General features: G+C 42.0%; 1 protein-coding gene across 2 annotated transcripts in view; it reads right to left on the bottom strand.

Moving 5' to 3' along the window:
- cenpi (centromere protein I) overlaps positions 1-16,723 on the bottom strand; it is a 21,211-nt gene extending 4,488 nt beyond the window's left edge. Inside the window, exons 1-16 of one of the 2 annotated variants that reach the window (XM_024387622.2) lie at positions 16,424-16,723; positions 15,613-15,750; positions 15,381-15,499; positions 15,113-15,220; positions 14,944-14,992; positions 14,796-14,842; positions 14,390-14,479; positions 14,069-14,200; positions 13,659-13,796; positions 4,261-4,381; positions 3,886-3,980; positions 3,565-3,682; positions 3,295-3,359; positions 2,887-2,996; positions 545-680; positions 187-311 (exon numbers count right to left, since the gene is read on the bottom strand). In XM_024387622.2, coding sequence (XP_024243390.1) covers positions 187-311; positions 545-680; positions 2,887-2,996; positions 3,295-3,359; positions 3,565-3,682; positions 3,886-3,980; positions 4,261-4,381; positions 13,659-13,796; positions 14,069-14,200; positions 14,390-14,479; positions 14,796-14,842; positions 14,944-14,992; positions 15,113-15,220; positions 15,381-15,499; positions 15,613-15,750; positions 16,424-16,604 — 1,772 coding nt within the window. In that variant the 5' untranslated portion in view covers positions 16,605-16,723. The other variant, XM_024387623.2, reaches the window with a different exon arrangement.
- Positions 16,724-18,227: the final 1,504 nt, after the last annotated feature.

Raw genomic sequence — 18,227 nt, 5'->3', positions numbered from 1 at the left:
TATATACGTAAATATATATAGGAGAAAGTTTGACATCCATGTTGATGCTTTGCACACGACATTACAGTGATGGTTTGTGAGTGAAAGATGACATGCTAACGTGATGGTGTCGAGTCCCAGCGTCAACGCCATCAGAACTGGTGTTGACATAATCGTAACGGGGTTGACGTCACCACTCCTCCCCACCTGTACATGATGTAGCTGAGGCGGTCCACGCTGACTGGGTCGGTGGCGAAAAGGGCCGGGTAGAACACTCCCGCAGGGGGCATGACCACGAGGGGGAGCCCGTACTTCAGGAACATGTCACACACCTGCACGGCACGCACGTCAACACCACAGAACGAAAATCTTAAGTCTCTTTTTCTAAATGGAGCATGAATATAAAAACTGACATAGTGCATTCTGCTTGTAATGAATGCGATTACGATGATCAACTGCTTATAAAGAGCAAACATTTTCCTTTGTGATCACTACAAGAGTGCACGGTATTTGTATTTTCTTTATGTATTAAATTAAATGTATTGGCATAATCTGGATTGATTACCGTCTCATAGAAGTCCAGGATGAAGCTGAGGAGCAGGGAGTGGCAGCCCTCTAGCTGCAGCCCCACTGTGGCCAGGCGGCCCACGAAACGCACCAGCTCCATGACAGAGTCCATGAAGCCAGACAGAGTCATGTTCCTGGGAAGGCAGGGTACTTACATACTGTAAACCTTTATACAACACAAAACATTGGCCATAATATGAGGGAAGCGCATGAGTCGCAATAATGCATGGGACTACTGAGACGGCCAAAACGGGGTCTTTGCCCTTGGATCATATGAATTTCTCCTTCAGAAGACCCTTCCATCTTGGTTAATGCAATAAAAGACTATAACCAAATTAGCGCTGAGTGTGAATCAATGTGGCCGGGTGTTATGAGATGCACACACACTGCAGTTCATTCCGATGCTGCATCCAAAGGACAGTGCTGAGGATATACCGAGGAGGTTGAGAGGAGGCAGCCAACCACACACTACAGCCATTGATTTAAGCATCGCATTTCATTGAGTTTCCCTCAAGAGATTAAATTGAAAAGGGGAAGGGAATAAAAATGTATTGGAGACCTCTAACCTTGATGGGTTCGGATTGGGCGTTTGTGAAGAGTTAGAAATCTGGAGAGGAAGACAGTGAAATACAGTGCATTCAGAAACTATTCCGACCCTTTGACTTTTTCCACATTGTTACATTACAGGCTAATTCTAAAATGGATTACATACATTTTTCCCCTCATAAATGTACACACAATACCCCGTAATGACAAAAAAGTTAAAACATTTTTGCAAATGGATTAAAAATAAAAAATGGAAATATCACATTTAATAAGTATTCAGACCCTTTACTCAGTACTTTGGCAGTGATTACAGCCTCGAGTCTTCTTGGGTCTGACACAACAAGCTGGGCACACCTGTATTTCGGGAGTTTCTCCCATTCTCCTCTGTAGATCATCTCAAGTTCTGTCAGGTTGGATGGGGAGTGTCACTGCACAGCTATTTTCAAGTCTCTCCAGAGATGTTCGATCGGGTTCAAGTCCAAGGACATTGAGACATTTCCCCGAAGCCACTCCTGCGTTGTCTTGGCTGTGTGCTTAGGGTTGTTGTCATGTTGGAAGGTGAACCTTCGCCCCAGTCTGAGGTCCTGAAGCAGGTTTTCGTCAAGGATCTCTCTGTACTTTGCTCCGTTCATCTCTTCCTCGATCCTGACTAGTCTTCCAGTCCCTGCTGCTGAAGAACATCCCCACAGCATGATCTTGCCACCACCATGCTGCACCATATGGATGGTGCCAGATTTCCTCCAATCAATCAAATGTATTTATAAAGCCCTTTTTACATCAGCCGATGTCAAAGTGCTGTACAGAAGCCCAGCCTAAAACTCCAAACAGCAAGCAATGCAGATGTAGAATTCAATATTGGTTTCATCAGACCAGAAAATCTTGGTTGTCTTTCTCAAAGATTCTCCCATCTCCACAGAGGAACTCTGTAGCTCTGTCAGAGTGACCATCGGGTTCTTGTTCACCTCCCTGACCAAAGCCCTTCTCGCCAGATTGCCTAGTTTGGCTGGGCGGCCAGCTCTAGGAAGAGTCTCGGTGGTTCCAAACTTCTTCCATTTAAGAATGATGAGGGCCACTGTGTTCTTGGGGACCGTCAATGCTGCAGAAACTTTTTGGTACCCTTCCCCAGATCTGTGTCTCACCACAATCCTGTCTCGGAGCTCTACGGACAATTCCTTTGACCTCATGGCTTGGTTTTTCCTCTGACATACACTGTCAACTGTGGGACCTTATATAGACAGGTGTGTGCCTTTCCAAATCATGTCCAATGAACTGAATTTACCACAGGTGGACTCCAATTAAGTTGTAGAAACATCTCAAAGATGATCAATTGAAAGAGGATGCACCTGAGCTCAGCTGAATACTTATGTAAATAAGGTATTTCTGTTTTTTTATTTTTTTAATACATTTGCAAACATTTCTAAAAACCTGTTTTCGCTTTGTCATTATGGGATAGTGTGTGTAGATTGATGTAACATTTTGTATTTAATTCATTTGAGAATAAGGCTGTAACATAACAAAATGTGGAACAAGGGAAGGGATCTGAATATTTTTCAAATGCACTGTATGTCTTTAACTCAAAAAAGTTACGTGGCTGATGTGCTGGAAGTGTGAGTGAGTGACAGTGAGTGAGTGACAGTGAGTGAGTGACAGTGAGTGAGTGAATGACAGTGGGTGAATGACAGTGGGTGAATGACAGTGGGTGAGTGAATGAGTGGGACAGGGACGCATCTGAGCGAGTGAGTGGGACAGGGACGCATCTGAGTGAGTAAGTGGGACAGGGACAGTGAGACTCACATGGGTGTGTGTCTGTTTAGACTGATGTCCAGGCCATCCTCCAGGGCATACACAGAGTGCCAGGTCAGCCACTTCAACAGCATGTTGTTCAGACAGTCAATCACACTGCACTAGAGAGGACAGACAACAGAGGGGTGTTGGAGTTTAAACATATTCAAAGTGGAAAAAAACAAGAGTGATAGTTAGAACTACAACGGGGTAGTGTTCATTAAGGCACACTGTAGCACAACTTTGTCAAATGTAGTTGCTCCCTGTTTCAATACGTTTTCTTCTGTTTGGTACGAAATGAATACGACCCGGGATTAGACTGCTGATAGCTGGACTGTACATGGATATGGTGGTATGATGCAATCTTCTTAAGTTTGATTCAAAGCAGGATCTGTTTCCAGGGATTCTGTTTACTATTACCTTGAAGAAGAGCGTGGAGGTGAAGAATAGCTGCATGAGGGGCTCAAACAGAAGTTGGCTGATACCTGGGAGAGATGGGGAGAGTAATGAACTCAACATTCCTAACCATGCAAACCCCAGCACATTGCAAGCTTGCAGCATATGCCAGGAAGCCTGGGAAACGTAGTCACGTGCCGCCCCCCCCCCCGTTACAGTTCATCTGTTTAATTAGGGGAAAGAAAGACTGGAGGAAATTAGCGTGAGGCAGCCAAGCAAACAGGGCCTACTCACAGGAACTGGGGACCACAGGGATGTCACTCAGCAAGCCTAGGATCTGGGGGCGGAGGAGTGAACCATCCCAAACGTTCAGGAACTTGTAGAGGAAGCCCTCTGTGCTGGAGAAGCCCTCCTGAGGAGGAGGGGGAGACAAAACATATGCATCTCAAATTAGCGTTTGACTGTGGCATAATTTATTAATGAACAGAAGGGGAGAAGTGAGAGCAGAAAAGAGAGAGTTAAACCCACTCTTATAGATACAGATCTGGCAAAGAGGGGAGGGGAACGGGAGGTGAGAGGGGCCTGGATGGTGGCGATGAGGGGGCTAAGGCTCACCTGGAGGAAGTGCTGTGTGGAGAGCAACCTGTTGAGGAAGTGGAGTGCCTCGGACGAACTCCCAGAGCTCCCGTCCCTGCTGCAGTATAGAAACTCTGAAACAACCCCCCCAAAAAATGTTTTTATTTTTTATTAAATAAGTGATGATGAGACAGATTTGTTAGTTCTACAACATTGACACCAAAACTCTTTCTTTTCATAAAAGCTTTTCAGACTATTGCTTTATGCCTACTGGGAATTGATGAGGGTCCATTTGGAGGGTACAGAGATTTGATTGTTTTGGGCTTTTTTCTTTATACTTCCCTCTTTCACGATGTAAGAGAGACAATGGAGGGAAGATGTAGCGGTTGGTGAATGGTTAGTTCATGGTTTTACCCTCATGGAGGGCGTGGCCCAGCCAGAAGTTGAGTCGGAGGAAGACAGAGTCATCCTGTACGTAGTCCAGGTAACAGAGGGCCAGGCTGGAGCCCAGCAGAGAACCCATCTGGGATGGAAGCTGTGGAAGAGGGGGAGATTATTATTAAACCAAACACACACACACACACACACAGTATGAACCCCATCAAACCCCACCACCCTTAAAAACACACACTATCATTATACTCATGAAACCCACCACCTAACCACAAACACAGAGACCATCAAACTCCAAAGTTCCATCATGTTCTGAACAGCTTCCTGTCAGGAGATTAGCATTATATTATTGAAGTCTTCATGTTATTGAATAAGAGGATCTCTGTTGCCAGTGTCCTTGTATTCATTGGGTGAGCAATCTTTCTGTCACTGACTGGACTAAATCTGTCACATCTACTAATCCTCATACTACAGCCATCATGGATATGTCTGTTGCAGGCAGCATTCAGACATTTCTCCACACGGAGTGGTCTGTCTGTCTGTTGTGTGAACAGCTGCCTGGTAATATGGGAACTTAAGCATAATAATTAAGAAAAAAATAGACCGATTGTCAACAGACATGGCTGAGTCTTCCCATAACTAAGGAGCAACGGCATCGGTCGTCTGAGAAACGACTGCTTTTAATGATTGGGGGGGCTATCTTAAGGAATCAGTGATCCCTCAACGATGCCGCTGCTGATTTGTTTGCACTGCATGATCCAACAGTACTAGCTGATCTGTTTGTCTGACATCCTGCACAGCGTTAGTAGCCGTGATGCCATAAAAAGTAGTAAGTGCTGTCACAATGGCTTGTTGCACACGTTGGCTCCTTGAGGTGGAGCTGGGACGATAAACAGCAAATGATCGACACATTTTGCTGATATCATTCATTACGATAAGTAGCCTATACTAGAAAAATGTGAAGTTTGAAATGAAATAAGTGTGCTAATATGGGTGATTTTTAAATGGGACAACTGATGGCTACAACCATCAAACTAGTAGTAGTTTAAAGTGGGGCTGGGTGATCTATCGAATGAAACCGATTAATTCAAATGTATGTATTTGTGCGATATTCCAATTGCCTGTATCGCAATATTTTTTTTATAAAGTGTTTATGCCCACATGTTTTCATGTTCTTTTTGGTTCCTTCACTCCTGTGCGGTGGTCAATGACTGTAGGCTGTGTGTACCTTCCAAGCACCTTCTCAAGATCACTTCTTCCTCTATGACAAGCAGTTTCAACTCACAATTTTTATTTGTATTTATTCATTTTATTTATTTTTTTCACCCCCCCCCCCCTTTGGGGGACAAAAATGTACATACACTCAATTAGTATTTGATAGCATTGCCTTTAAATTGTTTAACTTGGGTCAAACGTTTTGGGTAGCCTTCCACAAGCTTCCAACAATAAGTTGGGTGAATTTTGGCCCATTCCTCCTGACAGAGCTGGTGTAACTGAGTAAGGTTTGTAGGCCTCCTTGCTCACACACGCTTTTTTAGTTCTGCCCACACTTTTACTATGGGATTGAGGTCAGGGCTTTGTGATGGCCACTCCAATACCTTGACTTTGTTGTCCTTAAGCCATTTTGCCACAACTTTGGAAGTATGCTTGGTGTCATTGTCCATTTGGAAGACCCATTTGCGACCAAGCTTTAACTTCCTGACTGATGTCTTGAGATGTTGCTTCAATATATCCACATAAAGCCTCCCCCTTTTTCCTCCAAACATAACAATGGTCATTATGGCCAAACAGTTCTATTTTTGTTTCATCAGACCAGAGGACATTTCTCCAAAAAGTACAATCTTTGTCCCCATGTGCAGTTGCAAACCGTAGTCTGGCTTTTTTAATGGCGGTTTTGGAGCAGAGGCTTCTTCCTTGCTGAGCGGCCTTTCAGGTTATGTCGATATAGGACTAGTTTTACGGTGGATGTAGATACTTTTGTACTCATTTCCTCCAGCATCTTCACAGAGTCCTTTGCTGTTGTTCTGGGATTGATTTGCACTTTTCACACCAAAGTAGGTTCATCTCTAGGAGACAGAACACATCTACTTCCTGAGCGGTATAACGGCAGTATGGTCCTACGGTGTTTATACTTGCGTACTATTGTTTGTACAGATGAACGTGGTACCTTCAGGCATTTGGAAATTGCTCCCAAGGTTGAACCAGACTTGTGGAGATCTACACATTTTTTTCTGAAGTTTTGGCTGATTTCTTTTGATTTTCCCATGATGTCAAGCAAAGAGGCACTGACTTGAAATACATCCACAGGTACACCTCCAATTGACTCAAATTATGTCAATTAGCTTACCAGAAGCTTCTAAAGCCATGACATCATTTTCTGGAATTTTCCAAGCTGTTTAAAAGGCACAGTCAACTTAGTGTATGTAAACTTCTGACCCACTGGAATTGTGATACAGTGAATTATAAGTGAAATAATCTGTCTGTACACAATTGTTGGACAAATTACTTGTGTCATGCACAAAGTAGATGTCCTAACAGACTTGACAAAACTATAGTTTGTTAAAACCTGTTGAGTGTAGGGGGCAGTATTTTGATGCTTGGATGTAAAACATACCCAAATGAAACTGCCCATTTCTCAGGCCCAGAAGCTAGAAAATCCATTTAATTGTCAGATTGGGATAGAAAACTCTAAAGTTTCCAAAACTGTCAAAATATTGTCTGTGAGTATAACAGAACTGATATCGCAGGTGAAAACCTGAGGAAAATCCAACTAGGAAGTGCCTCTTATTTTGAAAGCTCCCTGTTCCATTGTATGCCTTCCCTTCATTTAAAGGGATATCAACCAGATTCCTTTCCCTATGGCTTCCACATGGTGTGAACAGTCTTTAGACAGTTTCAGCCTTTTATTCTGAAAAATGAGCGAGAACGATCACATCGCGTCAGTGGATGGCTGGGTGCCAGCAGAGTTTTTCATGCACCAACACCTTGGAGCAGACATTTTCTCTCTCTCCTATTGAAAAAGCTATGGTCCGGTTGAAATATTATCGATTACTGTAATGCAATTAAATGCAAATTAATTTCTTAAAAATCATACGTGATTTTCTGGATTTTTGTTTTAGATTCCGTCTCACAGTTGAAGTGTACCTATGATAAAAATTACAGACCTCTACATGCTTTGTAAGTAGGAAAACCTGCAAAATCAGCAGTGTATCAAATACTTGTTCTCCCCACTGTATGTGTGTTTAACTGCACATGTGACATAACTGCACCTTTCCCATTCGTAATATCATTAACAAAGATACACATCTTAGAAAAAGAATTATTCCATGAATATACAAAATGATTTAAATACAAATATTTGCATTTAACCATATTATTTCAGAGCTGCCCAGTGACACATGCCTATCAGACGAGCTAAATTACTTCTATGCTCGCTGAGGCAAGTAACACAGAAACATGCATGAGAGCATCAGCTGTTCTGGACAACTGTGTGATCACGCTCTCTGCAGCCGATGTGAGTAAGACCTTTAAACAGGTCAACATTCACAAGGCTGCAGGGCCAGACGGATTACCAGGGCATAGATGTACTCCAAGCATGCGCTGACTAACTGGCAAGTGTCTTCACTGACATTGTCAACCTCCCCCTGTCCGAGTCTAATACCAACATGTCTCAAGCAGACCACCATAGTGTTTGTTCTTAAGCACAGGGACTAAGGTAACCTGCCTAAATGACTACCGACCCGTAGCACTCAAGTCCGTAGCCATGAAGTGCTTTGAAAGGCTGGCCATGGCTCACGTCAACAACATTATCCCAGAAACCCTAGACCCACTCCAATTTGCATACCGCCCCAACAGATCCAGATGACGCAATCTCTATTGCACTCCACACTGCCCTTTCCCACCTGGACAAAAGGAACACCTATGTGAGAATGCTATTCATTGACTACAGCTCAGTGTTCAACACCATAGTGCCCTCAAAGCTCATCACGAAGCTAAGGACCCTGGGAGTAAACACCTCCCTCTGCAACTGGATCCTGGACTTCCTGATGGGTAAGGGTAGGTAACAACATATCCGCCACACTGATCCTCAACACGAGGGCCCTTCAGGGGTGCGTGCTCAGTCCCCTCCTGCACAATCACGGCCAGGCATAAAGTTTAAACGACGACACAACAGTGGTAGGCCTGATCACCGACTAGGGAGTGTAGAGACTTGGCCGTGTTGTGCCAGGACAACCTCTCCCTCAACATGATCAAGACAAAGAAGATGATTGTGGACTACAGGAAAAGGAGGACCGAGCACGCCCCCATTCTCATCGACAGGGCTGTAGTGGAGCAGGTTGAGAGCTTCAAGTTCCTTGGCGTCCACATCACCAACAAACTATCATGGTCCAAGCACACCAAGACAGTCGTGAAGAGGGCACGACAAAACCTATTCCCCCCTCAGGAGACTGAAAACACTTGGCTTGGGTCCTCATATCCTCAAAAGGTTCTACAGCTGCACCATCGAGAGCATCCTGACAGGTTGCATCACTGCCGGGTATGACAACTGCTTGGCCTCCAACCACAAGGCACTACAGAGGGTAGTGCGTATGGCCCAGTACATCACTGGGGCCAAGTTTCCTGCCATCCAGGAACTCTATACCAGGCGGTGTCACAGGAAGGCCTCCAGCCATCCTAGTCATAGACTGTTCTCTCTGCTACCGCACGGCAATCGGTAGTGGAGCGCCAAGTCTAGGTCCAAGAGGCTTCAAAACAGCTTCTACCCCCAAGCATCTAATCAAATGGTTACACAGACTATTTGCATTTGTTTTTAAGTCCTGGATTTCAAGCCAATCTATATTGTTGTTGGATCTGATTTTAATAGCAAACATTTTGATGGCCATAATAGATAGATATGCCGACAGTGGGCAACCTTGTTTTACTCCGACAGTTTAGAAGTAGCCATTATTTACTATTTTACACCTGGGGTTACTTATACATAACTTTAACCCATTGTATAAGACATTCTACAAAATTAAAATGGTCTAGACATTTATATATTAATTCTAGTCGTACTTGATCAAAAGCCTTCAAAATCTGCTATGAATACCAGACCTGGTTTCCTAGATTTTTCATAGCATTTTATTGATTAAAATACTTGTCTTATATCCAATGTATCTTCCATGAAAAAACCTGTCTGATCAGGATGAATAATATCCGACAACTCACTATTTGCATTTGAGGTTTGGTCCAACAGAAATCGGTCAATAGGACAATGAAAACACATTGAGACATTATTTTACTGGAATAGAGGAAGTTAACCTTTTTTATTTTATAAATAATACAAGACATACTTACAAACGACAACTACATCACACCTGCCCAGACCCACCATCTCCAGCATCACTTGACGCCACATGGCGTCAATCTGCACCGTATTGTTTCTCTCCGTAGTCCACGGACCGAAGTTCTTAAAAAAGCATTTGACCTCTCCATTGCGTTAACCTTTCTAACGATACCCTTTTAATGTTTTAACTCCTCAAATTGTGCTCAAAGCAGGCATTGCAAAAACAGGAGTACCAAGGAACATTGATTCTGGAAATGTAATACTGCATTTTAGCCAAAGACTGTTATACAAGCTGTCTAGTCTGTTTTATAAAAGCGCAATAAGCACAAAACACAATTAGATAAGGAATTGGCGACATGTTCTGAGAAATTATGTATGCCACTTGATTTAAACATCTGAACAAAGTGGACAGGCTAGCATGCTGTTCAAGCAGTTGGAGACAGACAGATGGGTGTGTTTATAACAATTCAACTGTTCTACCTTGTTAACTAGCAAATAGATCCAAGTTGGCTGAAATAGCTGGCTACTCACTAGCACGTGGGCTTGTGCTTGAGAGATTGTTTATGAGACCTGTGTTCATTTTCTATCATGCCTACTACAAGAAGTTAGTCATTATTAGTGAATGTGCATTATGCATGGTTGTGGTTAAATTTCAAACAAAAAGGGAATTTTCAGACCGACTTCAAAGCCTGATCAGTGATTATTGCAACAACAAAATGCCTTTAAAAAGCAACAAATCCCCTTGAAAACAGCCTGTGGCATCGATATGAGTCAGAAACTATTAGTGTCAAAATTGACTACAAATTGTAAATAGAATAATTTTGGTCATAAAGTCAGTCTTGTCTAAAACTGAGTTTGGAACATCCGTGCATCAATGTGTACATGAAGGTTGGGTTTTGATTTGACAATGTACATGTGGTTACTAACATGGGGTGAACAGCTGCAGTGATTGCTCACTTTCCAAAGTAAGAACCTTATACCAACGGTCAAGCATGGTGTTGGTAGTGTGATGGTTTGGGGATGTTTTGCTGCATCAGGACCTAGACGACTTGCCTTAACACAAGGAACCATGTATTCTGCTCTGTATCAGAATTCTACAGGAGAATGTCAGGCCATCCGTCTGTGTGCTGAAGCGCAGCTGGGACATGCAGCAAGACACTTATCAAAAAGCACAAATCAAGTCTACATGAAAATGGCTAAAAAGAAACACATTTGAAGTTTTGGAATGGCCTAGCCAAAGTCCAGACCTAATCCCAATTGAGATGTGGCAGGACTTGAAACTTACGGTTCATGCTTGAAAACCCACAAATGTCGCTAAGTTACAGCAGTTCTGCACGGAAGTGGGACAAAATTCCTCCACAGCGATGTGAGAGACTGATCAACAACTACAGGAAGCATTTGCTTGGAGTCATTGCAGCTTAAGGTGGTAGAACCAGTTAATGCGTGTAAGGGGCCAATTACTTTTCTCACAGAGGGACATAGGGTGTTGCATTACTTTGTTTATGAAATATGTAATTGTTGTGGTATTTGTTCACTCATGGTTTTGGTTGAAGATATAATAATTCAAGTATAAAAAAAAAATATGTAAAAGCAAAGAAAATTAGAAAAGGGCCAAATCATTTTTCACAGCAGTGTATCTGTTTCGATCAGGTCAATGTATCTGACAAGCAAACAGTATTTGCGAGCGGCCATTTTGTAATTGTCAACAATTTATAACTTTTTCAATGTGGCTCCATGTGATACATCTTTGTTGGCCAGTTAATGAATAACTCGGGATAAACAAACCCGGATAGTCTGTAAACAGAGCAATGACAAATGTAGAAAACAAAACGACATGGAGCGAGCTCATGAATCTGTTTTATGGCTCTGGATAATAACAAACAAATTGCACTGACAATGCTAGCCATCATATTGAGTGGGAGAAAGTTGAGCCCTAGTTCTGTTCTAATACAAGCAAAACTGTGCTGGTGACATAGCTCCCCCATGTGGTCCTAAAAAGACATTACAAGTGAAAGGGGCAGTGCTGGACACCTTCAATAATTGATTTTTACAGCTAAGAAAAGCAGTAGGGTGGGTGGGGTGATATTACTATAACATCGTCTATCAACAATGTGATTGACAGCCATCGCCAATGGTGACGACATTGTGATGTGACAGATGGTTTAGTATATTTAAACTTGACTGGAGCTCTGTATATGTTATATGCAGAGCACAAGAGGGGAATGTAGGCTAGACAGAGCAGAGAATTCCACCAAAGCAGAGCAAAATGTCCAGTCAGAATATTCTCTCTCACACTCTGTCAGATGTGTGGGCCTTATAGCATAAACCTATTTTTTTAAAAGTTTATATACAGTGCCTTCAGAAAGTATTCATACCCCTGGACCTTTTCCACATTTTGTTGCTATAAAATAGTATTAAAATGTATTTGTCATGTTTTGACAACAATCTACACAAAATACTGTCGAAGTTGAAAAGCATTCAACCCCGATTCAATACGTTAGTCTCTAAGAGCTTTACAAACCTGGATTGTGCTACATTTTCCCATTAATCTTTTCAAAACTCTCCACTCTGTCAAGTTAGTTGTTAATCATTGCTAGACTGCCATTTTCAAGTCTTGTCATAGATTTTCAAGCCAATTTAAGTCAAAACTGTAAGTAGGCCACTAAGGAACATTCAATGTCATCTTGTAAGTAACTCCAATATAGAATTGGCCTTGCGTTTTAGGTTATTGACCCGCTGAAAGGTGAATCTCTCTCCCAGTGTCTCTTGGGGAAAAAAGAAACCAGGTTATCCTCTAGGTCTTCGCCAGTGCTTAGCTCTATTCCTTTTCTTTTTATCCTAAAAAACTACCTTGCCAATGACAAGCATAACCATAACATGATGCAGCCACCACCATACTTGAAAATATGAAGAATAGTACTCAGTAATGTGTTGTGTTGAATTTGCCCCAAACATAACACTTTGTATTCAGAACAAAAAGTTAATTGCTTTGCCACATTTTTTTCAGTATTACATTACAGCCTTGTTGCAAACAGGATGCATGTTTTAGAATATATTTATTCTGTACAGGCTTCCTTCTTTTCACTCTCATTTAGGTTAGTATTGTGGAGTAACTACAATGTTGTTGAACCATCCTCCAATCACAGCCATAAAGCTAACTGGTTTAAAAATCACCTGTCAACAGAGTTAGGAAGGACACCTGAATCTTTGTAGTGACTGGGTTTATTGATACACCATCTAATTAATAACTTCACAATGCTCAAAGGGATATTTAATATCTGCTTTTTTTGGTTGCTTTACCCATCTACCAATAGGTGCCCTTCTTTGCAAGGCATTGGAAAACACCTCTGGTCTTTGTCATTGAATCTGTGCTTGCAGAGTTAGTCCCTGCAATTTTACTGACTTGTTAAGCAAATGTTTACTCCTGAAGTTTAGGCTTGTCATAACAAAGGGGTTGAATAGTTATTGATTTAAGACATTACAGCTTTTAATTTTTTTATTAGTTTTGTACAGTTGTAGCATGCAATTTTGCACTATAGCTAGGCCTGGGAATTGCCAGGGACCTCATGATACAATATTATCACAATACTTATGTGCCGATTCACATGTACTGCGATTTGATGTTCCAAACATATTGCTCACTATACAAAGAGACAAGAGAGCGCATGAGAAAATGAGTTTTGAGTGTTGAAAACATGTTGGCTCACTATTTAAAAAGGGGGAGAACAGGCAATAGGATGAAAAATACTGGAGTTTAGGTGCAGGTACAGCCAACTAGTGCTAGCTTACGCTATCTACAACAAAGTATTTTGGGGGGGGTTGGCCAAAAGGGGGCAATACCATTGCATATTACAATGTTTTATGAGTACATAATAACGATTGGAAAAAAAGTTGACATCACCCAACCTTAAAACACAGTATATCCATCCTGCTTAAATCCTCATCTTCCATCTGTCTCAAAACAAGGTACCTCAAGGCCATACCATTGTGTGAATAATCAGGATTGTGTGAGTGAGAGATAAAAAGAGATCAAAGAGCGAGAGACAGGGAGACTGAATGAGAGTGAGAAAGCGAGACAGAGAGAGAGAGTTACCTCTATGCAGTGGAGGTTGTCCAGCAGATGTGGAAAGGAGTGGAGCTGCTCCAGAGAGAGCACCTTCCTGCTTCTGCTGGAGGAGGAGTTGCTCTGGATAGACGAGCTCAACGACGGTAACTCCAGGTGATGAAATTTCTGATAGGAATGTCAGTATATTGTAAACAGTTCATTAGGTTATGACAGTGCCACATAAAGTGTCTATTTCCAGATAGATCCAAAAAGCAAGGAGGGCAGTTGACGCAATGAGTCTCATGGTCTATGGAGGGTAAAATGTCCTGACCCCTAATGATATAAAAAATTGAGTATTTTTTTTGTGTGCTATACATTAGCAATAAGTCCCCTTATAAAGACTGTGTTTAAGGTAATCCGTCTCCTTGTCAGTGGTGTGCCATAGCTCATGGCCTTACCCTCTTTCTGGAGTTGGTCTCGTCTTTGAGCCCGAGGGACAGGCTGATGTCAGAGGACACCTGGCCGCTGTTCCTCTTCTGGACAGCACAGAGCGCCACCTTCCACGTGGAATTGTGGATCTTAAACCCACTCTGAACGACAGCCGAAAAGATACACGTTGACATTAGATGTTTTTCAGGGTTTCAATGAAGAGAATTGGATTTTCAGTTCACTTCCAGATCAGATATGGATGAAATCAACCTTAAACCTGATGTTTGGTGAACAACAAAGTGTGGTTTGTGCAATGGAAAGAGGTCACTAGGTGTGATCCGTGTACTAACCCTCATTCGTGATGGAAGAGAAAGCGTCACCAACTCGGGGTAAAACACTTTGTACAATGACAGCAAGTGCAACAGGAATGGCTGCCTGCCCTGGGGAGACCGAAGATGAGAGGAAATTAATGAAACTCTCAGTGCAACATGCTCGCAGCGGGGACTCCGCTCTCAGGTTGATGGATGCAGCAATCATTTACAGAGTGCAACTACAGATAAATGGTACTGAGGATGAACTATTTATGGGGATTATGTAGAGAGCTACAAACAATATGCAAGTATTTTCTCCTCCTGCCATTTGTCACAAACTATTTCATAACGGTAATACAATTGTTAGATGTCTCCCATGCATTCACTTGTATTAAGTTGGCGACACCTTAAAAAAAAAAAAAAAAAAAAACATGATTTGTTTTACCATTTTTGTTTGGAGGTCCAACAGTTTTCTGACTCTGAATGGCCGAACTATGACAGAAAGAAAAGAAAAAAACGAAGAGCAATGTTGTGCTGCAGGAACAATTTGGACCATATGGTAATGGTTCATTGAGTAACAAGAAGTCACTTACCACTCTCTCTCCTTGTCAAAAGGTAAAGCAAATGGCAGATGTAAGGAGACTGAAACAACAACTCAATCATTATTTAAATAGCAATGCAATCTAATGCCAATGTAAAAACTCAAGACATTCATTGATATCATCAGAGTGGGGGGGGAGAGAATACAACCCCTGCACATACCAAATTCTCCTCAGTCACAAAGCTGAAGATGAAGCCATAGATGGCTCGAAGATGGTCCTTGGAGTCGATCATGTCGAAAACAGTCAGCACCCACCGAAGGAAAAGAACCTGGAACACACCCCATAAGACCAGTTTCAAGCACGTAAAGGGAAAGAGTACACAGAGTAATCCTGATGAAACTAGTACTGTAATGTTACGTTCGGTCTTCAGTGTCAACCTTTAAATCTGTGAGTGTGACTTAGACCTTTGAGACAGAGGAGCTCTTTACCTGCGTGCTGATTGCTATCTTGCCGACACATAACCACGACACTGCTCGAACAACAGCCTCCTGTGGCACCACGGTTGCGGGGATTAGAAACTTCAGGACCCGAACACACATCACACCTCCTGCTCAGGGAAGAGAAACGCTGAAATGTTATGTATGGTCAAATTAATTCAGCATAGTGTAAATCTAAATTTCATGTCAGTCTGTAGTTGCAGTGGCTGCTGGTTGTTCGTACCCATACATAAGCTCATAGCGAAGTCCAACATGACGGAGATGGCCTCAGGAGGCAGTCCTCGACTGAGCCCCACTCTCTCCACCAGCACCAGGTTCCTCTTCAGTACATCGTTCCCCGCGCGTGGGGTACCTGCCTTCACTAGGAAACAAACAGCTCATGTGAAGCCATGGACATTCTGTGACTGGATGCGGTTTAGTTACTATAGCTAGCTAGTTAGCTATTGAATTCCAATGTACTTCATTAATAGCAAACAATGTTAGTAGGTAACATCCAGCTGTAACATTTCGAATCACATGATTGTATTTATTTTGTACGTTGTGTAACGTTAGCTAGATATCCTCTTATTGTTTATGTGTGATTAACCTTAGCATTAAATAAATCTGTTGAATAATAAAATTAAGTTATATGCAATTGTTGTACTTCGTAACTAAATGATCACTTGCAAATTGTGCATACTACATACCTTCCTTTCCTTGTTCAGTCAAACCATACCCCACCCACGCTGGTTATGCATTAGCTAACTAACGTCAGCAAAATAAGTTACAGTAAAAGTTCACTTTGGAACACAACATCGGCAGTCTCTGTAATGGTTTTTCCTATGTTGTGTCCAAGATAAGTAAAATGGTGTTTCCAAAACAAGAAGACTGGGCGGGGTCTGATAAGATCACATAGCAATAAACTGGGCTGCCATACGGTCAAATAGCTAGTTCACTTTGGTTAAAAGGTAGCTACAACATTAACGTTAGCTACGCTTGCCTTCTGCAAGCAATGTTATACTAGCAGGCTAGCAAACGTTAGCTTCTCTTGCTACCTTCTGAGAAGTACTTCAGCGCAAGTACAAATGGATCACCGGTCTGGTTCTTTCTTCTTTCCTTCTCTGCCAGTCGCAAACTTCTACAAGAAGTTCGGCTTGAAACTGACAACTGGCTTTCAAATGAAGAGTCCAAATCTGTCCTCGTCAGGTTGGAAGATTTTGACATTGCTAGCTCCATAGTTAAAAATCCACGTATTATCTTTTCCCCAGGCACGAAGTCAATCAAACAAAACTCAAATACTGCGCGCGACCGTTTGTTTTAACAGGCGCACTAACTACTTCCGAAAATGTCTTGCGCACTAGTTTAGTGGGAATTAGTGGTCCAACGTTTCTTCGATTAGGTTTAACGGCGGTTGGCATCTAATCTATGTTACATTACCGCCACCTACTAGACTGGAGTACTCACTTATACTTTGCTTAAAAAATGTTTAAAAAAATACTCTACCATCTAACACTACACTCACAAAACAAAATAAAATAATAATTATAAAAAATAACACCACCCTACTCCACTATTTAAATATATTTTATCCTACCTCAGGCCAACAAGCTGAAAGGATGGGACACCACCACTTAACACACCTTGTAACTCTTCTGATGTCAAGTCACACCCACATACCTCTATGCAGCTGCCACCACAACCTCCATTTCTGCAATACAGTTGATAACCATTGCTATAAATGCTAAAAATCCAATCTTACTGAAACATAAATCACTTGTTGGCCTATCCCTCAGTACTGGTACAGATCTACTATACACACAACTCCTCTCAAGATCCCACCCCCTTGACCTATCTTCCTATACTTTCTTCACTGCCTCAGCATATGCCCACTTCTGCACTACTCTAACCCTGGAAACTTCAACCTGCCTCTCTCCCACAGGACATTTCTGATCCCCAGCCCCCATGGGCACCCCTACAATTAACACATACCACTACTTTCCCCAATGCCACACATTCCTTTGTCTCATGCCCTTCTGCACACTTCTCACACCTAGGAATCTCCCTCCTACATACTGCTGCCACATGCCCATAAGCTTGACACCTGTAACAACGTAATGTATTCGGCACAAAAGCTCCTACAGGATAACTTATATATCCTAATATCACTTTGTCGGGAAAAGACTCAACATCAAAACTCAAAAGAACAGAACAGACAATCCAATATGTTGCATTACCGATCCCCCAACTGAACTATAGTATAGATCCAATATACTTTGTGATAAAAAAAAAAATCGGAACAGGGATTTATTTTTATTTTTATATATACATATACAGTGCCTTGCGAATGTATTCGGCCCCCTTGAACTTTGCGACCTTTTGCCACATTTCAGGCTTCAAACATAAAGATATAAAACTGTATTTTTTGGTGAAGAATCAACAACAAGTGGGACACAATCATGAAGTGGAACGACATTTATTGGATATTTCAAACTTTTTTAACAAATCAAAAACTGAAAAATTGGCCGTGCAAAATTATTCAGCCCCTTTACTTTCAGTGCAGCAAACTCTCTCCAGAAGTTCAGTGAGGATCTCTGAATGATCCAATGTTGACCTAAATGACTAATGATGATTAATACAATCCACCTGTGTGTAATTAAGTCTCCGTATAAATGCACCTGCACTGTGATAGTCTCAGAGGTCCGTTAAAAGCGCAGAGAGCATCATGAAGAACAAGGAACACACCAGGCAGGTCCGAGATACTGTTGTGAAGATGTTTAAAGCCGGATTTGGATACAAAAAGATTTCCCAAGCTTTAAACATCCCAAGGAGCACTGTGCAAGCGATAATATTGAAATGGAA

This window comes from Oncorhynchus tshawytscha, linkage group LG21 (genome assembly GCF_018296145.1).
Source record: "Oncorhynchus tshawytscha isolate Ot180627B linkage group LG21, Otsh_v2.0, whole genome shotgun sequence".
NCBI lineage: Eukaryota > Metazoa > Chordata > Actinopteri > Salmoniformes > Salmonidae > Oncorhynchus > Oncorhynchus tshawytscha.
Note: the sequence above shows the minus strand (reverse complement) of the source record. Positions and strands in the feature narration are given on the sequence as shown.